This window comes from Osmerus eperlanus, chromosome 8, assembly GCF_963692335.1.
Source record: "Osmerus eperlanus chromosome 8, fOsmEpe2.1, whole genome shotgun sequence".
NCBI lineage: Eukaryota > Metazoa > Chordata > Actinopteri > Osmeriformes > Osmeridae > Osmerus > Osmerus eperlanus.
Window position 1 is genome coordinate 9,150,128 of NC_085025.1, and position 6,885 is coordinate 9,157,012.

A 6,885-nucleotide genomic window follows, 5' to 3' on the forward strand; every position below is an offset into this window, starting at 1 on the left:
GAAAAGTGGTACAGTTCACTTTTGTCATGGAGATATCTTCATACGAGACCATAGTAATGTAGTGAGGTCCACAAGACCACACGGAGCCAACATCTTGCCACACCTGAAGAGTGATTCAATCACATCAGAATCAGCCCTTGTGACACCCTCAGTATGCTGATTACCCACCAAACGCCGATGCAAAGGAACCATAGAATGGGGGGGGGGACCTCCCAATCTACCTAATCAGCCCTCCTGCTAGCTTGCAAGCTTCAAAGGGCCTGATTTAGACAACACGTCTCCAGCGACCATTTGCTATCCGTTTCGGCGGCGATTTGAACAAAGAACATACCTTGATCAGAACTTTTGAGGAAAGTGCTTGAGACTTCACCTTTACCACAAGAGTACAAGGTGGAGAATTATGAGAGGGATATTTGTGTTATGTTTGTTACTTTGTTTTAATGTTGTGTTCACTGAAATCTTGATTCCAGTAACAACTCCTTCTTCCTGAAAGATAACCACGTCATTCTTGGTATCTACACGAAGCTATCATAATAAAACAATCATTCAACTATATTTTGTAACTGTACCAAGATGTCCAGAACAATATTTGAACCATCGAATGATCAGCCAGAGATCAGATCACACCTTTGGTAGGTGTGAAGGAAGGAGGGGGGAGTTGAGAACCCAGCTTCCCCCAATCCACATCTGACCCCAGACGGGTCCTCCCTCGAACTGTATAAAGCCCTAAGATGACCATCAATATCTGACTCCAGCGAAACCGACCATGGCATGAACGCCATCAGGATTGGCGTTCCAAGGACGTCGCCAAGCTTCTCCTGAGATTCAACTTTATAGTGAACGCGTCACTATCTGGACGTTTCAACAGAAGAACCAAAAACGCAATTCCAAATGCGACTTCACTGAGATCCCGCAGACTCAGTCACATGACCCAGCGCAGCCGCGCTGTGACTTCAGATTCTTCAAATGGACCTTTGGCGCAAACCGCCCTCAACATCATTGATCAACCCCTGATCAAACGTAACTATGGCTAACGCTCTTTCCTCCTCGACATGGCATTGGCGTGAGCTCTGTTTATGATTTGTAAGGATGTAATCACTGACTGTACAATTTCTGCCTTTCTTTAAGTTAGACCATTTCATTCTGTTCATTGAAACCAATCTCTCATATCAAACCCATAATCCAACTTTTCATAAGATCTGTTTACCTTACTTGAATAAATTCATTGTAAAGATATTTTGACGTGCGTGTTCACTGATGTTACGATTGGCTCTACTCTTAGAACGAATTCATTCCTTAAGATTAGACTGATTATTACGAAGGCTATTATTTAAATATTATTCAATAAGGTTTCCTCTATCCCTTTAACAATAAGAGGTGGTGCCCCCAAGAACTACATACTTTATTATAAATTAAGTATTGCTAATCTTAAACGAGCAAACCCCGCTACATAATGGCGCCCCGTGTGAGGCTAAGATAGATTGAAATGAGCAATCGTAACTTTTGTGAAACGAACTGTTAAAATAGAGCGAGCTCTAACTGTATGTAGCACCATGTATTTAATACTACTGTGCCTAGGCTACAGTGGCTGTGTGCGTATTCAATTGTTTTTCGTGAAATAGCTGCTAGTGTGTGTGTGGGACCAGCTAGCTCAAAGGAAGCGGCTAGGTTTGACCGGAGGTACGCGCGTGCTCAGAAACACCGCTGCCCCGACATTTACGTTGTAATCTGCCTCGGCCAGCTCTTCACGGAAAGTAGCATAAGAGCCTTTATTATAGCCTCTATTTTAATAGTGTAGCTATTTGGTTAAGTGAATTAACCAACCAACTAATACGTTGGTGCACATGTCTAGTTCAGGGAAACAGACAGTAGTGCTTAGTCCTGAAGGACTTTTGTTTAGAAGCAACTAAACAACGCAGTTCTGTACACGTAACCTACCGCCACCACGAGTGTGTGTGTGGGACCAGCTAGCTCAAAGGAAGCGGCTAGGTTTGACCGGAGGTACGCGCGTGCTCAGAAACACCGCTGCCCCGACATTTACGTTGTAATCTGCCTCGGCCAGCTCTTCACGGAAAGTAGCATAAGAGCCTTTATTATAGCCTCTATTTTAATAGTGTAGCTATTTGGTTAAGTGAATTAACCAACCAACTAATACGTTGGTGCACATGTCTAGTTCAGGGAAACAGACAGTAGTGCTTAGTCCTGAAGGACTTTTGTTTAGAAGCAACTAAACAATGCAGTTTCTACACGTAACCTATTATGCCGCCACGATAGCTTGTCGAAAAAAGCATTGACTATTCCCACAGCTAACTGTGTTTTAAAATAACAGTGGTTGCCAAACTAAAGTTACATTATTAGATGCAGTTCATCAATGTGGTTTAGTTACGTTGACTTCAAGAAGCTACTTAGTAACTATAATTGTGTAAAGTATGTACTATAATTACCTTGTACCTTTATTTGTTATTTGTATACGTCTTTGGCAGTCAATTGTAACCATAACCTAAATGAGTTTATTGAAACTAGTTTGATTTAAAAAGATTGGAAAGCCGACAACTTTTCCCTCATCTAGACCCCTAGTCACAAAGCTTCAATTGCTACGGCCATTGTAAGCCACTTCAAGTGCCTCTTTTTGTTTCAATAATTTCCTCTCAACCTTTTTCCTATGTCATGTCATAGCTTAATCACTCATAGCCATGCCAATGTCTGGGGAGGGGGGGGTGACATGCTGTTACGCTGCTGTGGTCTTTCTTCTCTTGTCTTCATGTCAACAGTTTCATCGACGACGGTCTATGAAAGTTGACATCCGGGGGGATGTAGTGAGGTCCACAAGACCACACGGAGCCAACATCTTGCCACACCTGAAGAGTGATTCAATCACATCAGAATCAGCCCTTGTGACACCCTCAGTATGCTGATTACCCACCAAACGCCGATGCAAAGGAACCATAGAATGGGGGGGGGGGGACCTCCCAATCTACCTAATCAGCCCTCCTGCTAGCTTGCAAGCTTCAAAGGGCCTGATTTAGACAACACGTCTCCAGCGACCATTTGCTATCCGTTTCGGCGGCGATTTGAACAAAGAACATACCTTGATCAGAACTTTTGAGGAAAGTGCTTGAGACTTCACCTTTACCACAAGAGTACAAGGTGGAGAATTATGAGAGGGATATTTGTGTTATGTTTGTTACTTTGTTTTAATGTTGTGTTCACTGAAATCTTGATTCTAGTAACAACTCCTTCTTCCTGAAAGATAACCACGTCATTCTTGGTATCTACACGAAGCTATCATAATAAAACAATCATTCAACTATATTTTGTAACTGTACCAAGATGTCCAGAACAATATTTGAACCATCGAATGATCAGCCAGAGATCAGATCACACCTTTGGTAGGTGTGAAGGAAGGAGGGGGGAGTTGAGAACCCAGCTTCCCCCAATCCACATCTGACCCCAGACGGGTCCTCCCTCGAACTGTATAAAGCCCTAAGATGACCATCAATCTCTGACTCCAGCGAAACCGACCATGGCATGAACGCCATCAGGATTGGCGTTCCAAGGACGTCGCCAAGCTTCTCCTGAGATTCAACTTTATAGTGAACGCGTCACTATCTGGACGTTTCAACAGAAGAACCAAAAACGCAATTCCAAATGCGACTTCACTGAGATCCCGCAGACTCAGTCACATGACCCAGCGCAGCCGCGCTGTGACTTCAGATTCTTCAAATGGACCTTTGGCGCAAACCGCCCTCAACATCATTGATCAACCCCTGATCAAACGTAACTATGGCTAACGCTCTTTCCTCCTCGACATGGCATTGGCGTGAGCTCTGTTTATGATTTGTAAGGATGTAATCACTGACTGTACAATTTCTGCCTTTCTTTAAGTTAGACCATTTCATTCTGTTCATTGAAACCAATCTCTCATATCAAACCCATAATCCAACTTTTCATAAGATCTGTTTACCTTACTTGAATAAATTCATTGTAAAGATATTTTGACGTGCGTGTTCACTGATGTTACGATTGGCTCTACTCTTAGAACGAATTCATTCCTTAAGATTAGACTGATTATTACGAAGGCTATTATTTAAATATTATTCAATAAGGTTTCCTCTATCCCTTTAACAATAAGAGGTGGTGCCCCCAAGAACTACATACTTTATTATAAATTAAGTATTGCTAATCTTAAACGAGCAAACCCCGCTACAGTAACAATGGTCCATCATCACCATGGAGATGTTTTCATCAAAAACAGTGTTCCATCATGACCATGGAGGCATCTTCATGGAACACAGTGGTACACCATCACCATGGAGACGTCCTCATACAGACAGTACTCCATCACTGTGAGGCCACTCTCCTTGCTCTGCATAGTTTATTGAAGTAGGCCAAACGTTCTTGTAGTTTATACTCTTTAGGAGTCAGATGTTAATTGATATGAAACTATACTGAGTCCTAACTGAAGACCTCAGAGCTATCCTGCAGCATTGGCTTTGACAGATAGCTAGCCTACGGACATGAATCAATATGTTCGACTCTAGAGGTGCTATCATCTCTTTCTTTCTTTTCTCTTTCTTTCTTTTCTCTCTTTCTTTCTCAGTGTGACAGAGGAATACATAAGTCCTGGTTATTCTGGTGTATGTGGGAGATAGAGTTGTGTGTGTGTGCTCTGGTAGTTAAAAGTTATGGAGGAGACAAAGAGATTACACAGCTAGCTGCTACTGCGTCAGTCCTGTTCAGCCATTATGCAGATACACTGTAGCTATCCATGGCTTCTCCGAATGCTGGGAGTGTGAGTATGTCTCCTGTACTGTCTGTCACGTTGGCACACTGGCCCCAGCTAAGGGAAGAGTTGCTCCTCCAAGCTGTGCTGTGTCCAGAAACCTGCTGGTCAGGACAGGACTGATGCTGAGAGGAGGGAAAATACCCCACAGCTAGACAGAAAGAATGGCAGACTGATAAACACAGACAGACAGGCAGGCAGACAGGCAGCAGACAGATCGACAGACAGACAGACAGACTGGCAGGCAGGCAGGCAGGCAGGCAGCAGGTTAGGTTGGGCAGGCAGGCAGGCAGGCAGACAGCAGGTTAGGTTGGGCAGGCAGGCAGACAGACAGACAGCAGATTAGGTTGGGCAGGCAGGCAGACAGACAGCAGGTTAGGTTGGGCAGGCAGGCAGACAGACAGCAGGTTAGGTTGGGCAGGCAGGCAGGCAGGCAGGCAGACAGACAGACAGGCAGGTTAGGTGGGCAGGCAGGCAGACAGACAGACAGCAGGTTAGGTTGGGCAGGCAGGCACAGACAGACAGGTTAGGTTGGGCAGGCACGGAAGGCAAACAGATGGATTTAATAAAGGATGAGGAGAGGCATCAGGAGAGTAAGAAATCTCTCTCTCAGTATTTCTATCATGTCCTCAGCCTATTGCCTGGCTGATCAGAGCTACATCACACTCTGAGGTCATCCAGACAGGGACCAGGACTTCCATACCAACACAGAGATGGAGGAGTAAAAAAAACCCAAAGATGGACAGGAATTTATCAGGTCTTATCTGGAGGGAAGGGAAGGGGGGGGGGGGGGACTCTGGAGAGTCAGAAGAAAAAAGACATTTGGATCTAAAGGAGAGAGGGATCTTCCTCTCTCCCCCCCCCCCTCCCTTTTAGATGTTTCCATCCTGTCCTACCACGTGTCCTGTTCACACACCAGTTCATAACTACCACCCAATTTGTCAACGACCGGTAACTGTCACTGTGCTAGTCTGGAGAGAAAAAAAGCTAGTCTAAAAATACAGCTCTCAGCGAGGATGGTTCACTAGTTCACACATTAAAAGAAGATCCGAACACAATGTGTCACTTCCTGGTGTGGAGCGAGGGGAGCGTGGAGGTGTGAAGAAGGGACAGGAAGGAGGCACGGAGGGCACCCTGGGAGGAGGGGGGTTCATCCTAACTGAAATGAAAACATTTCTATTAAAACAAAAAATAAAGCAAAAGACAAAAAACATGCAGAGAAATCATGAGTCATGAGTCAGTTAACAGCAAAAGAGAGCGAGATGGAAAGAGAGAGAGACAGAGCGAGGGTGGAGGAGAGAAAGGGTCAGTGAAGAGAGACCGTGAGATAGCGAAAGAGAGAGTGGAAGAGAAAGACAGAGGGTTGATGGTGTGTGGGACCGTTAGAACAGGGCTTCACGTTGTCAGTGCTACAGAAAGCAGGAACATGATTTCCCCAGCTCTACCTGGAGTCTGGTGGATGGAGGAAACAATGAGAAACAGTTACTGAGGCCACGTCTGCTCTCAGTGTGGAACCCACACACACGCACTAACTCTCACACACACAAACATACACAGTGTGCCCTAATCAGTTGACAAATGAAATGGAATCTGTATTTGATTATAAAAATGTAAGGTTTTGGTTTCAATAATAAATACTCTTTTGTTATCGTTCACTCACAGTAGTTATAGATATACATACAAAAAGGTTACAACCACCCTGGAAACATGAATCAAGCTTTGATTCAAGAATCAATATTCATCTTATGTAATAACCCAAGTCGTTCAATTACCTGTTTTCATACAGTGACCTTGATCAGAGAAGAGGAGCAGCCCTGGTTATTGTGCTGGATAAACACCTTGTCTCTCTCACCTTGACAACCTCACGGACAGACCTGCTGACAGTACATATGTTCCATTCACACTGCAGAACCCACTCTATCTTTCACATCAGTCTTCATTCTAGAATGTTCCTTTTCTGACCCCCAGAAGTTTACTTTCGGAGTCTAGGAGGCTTCATCTCACTGCAGCTCTGGAGCTTCTAGAAGGCGCTGGGCACTGCTCTGGTCCTAGTTGCCCTGGTGTCTTACCATGTTGAAGTCCAGGTTCTTCTCCACCCAGTC

General features: G+C 44.5%; 1 protein-coding gene across 1 annotated transcript in view; it reads right to left on the reverse strand.

The window, feature by feature from the left end:
* man1a1 (mannosidase, alpha, class 1A, member 1) overlaps positions 1–6,879 on the reverse strand; it is a 37,458-nt gene extending 30,579 nt beyond the window's left edge. The window contains exon 1 of the mRNA XM_062467096.1: positions 6,853–6,879. Within this exon, the coding sequence (XP_062323080.1) occupies positions 6,853–6,855 (3 nt within the window). The 5' untranslated portion in view covers positions 6,856–6,879. The remainder of the gene's footprint in view (positions 1–6,852) is intronic.
* Between the last annotated feature and the right edge of the window lie 6 nt (positions 6,880–6,885).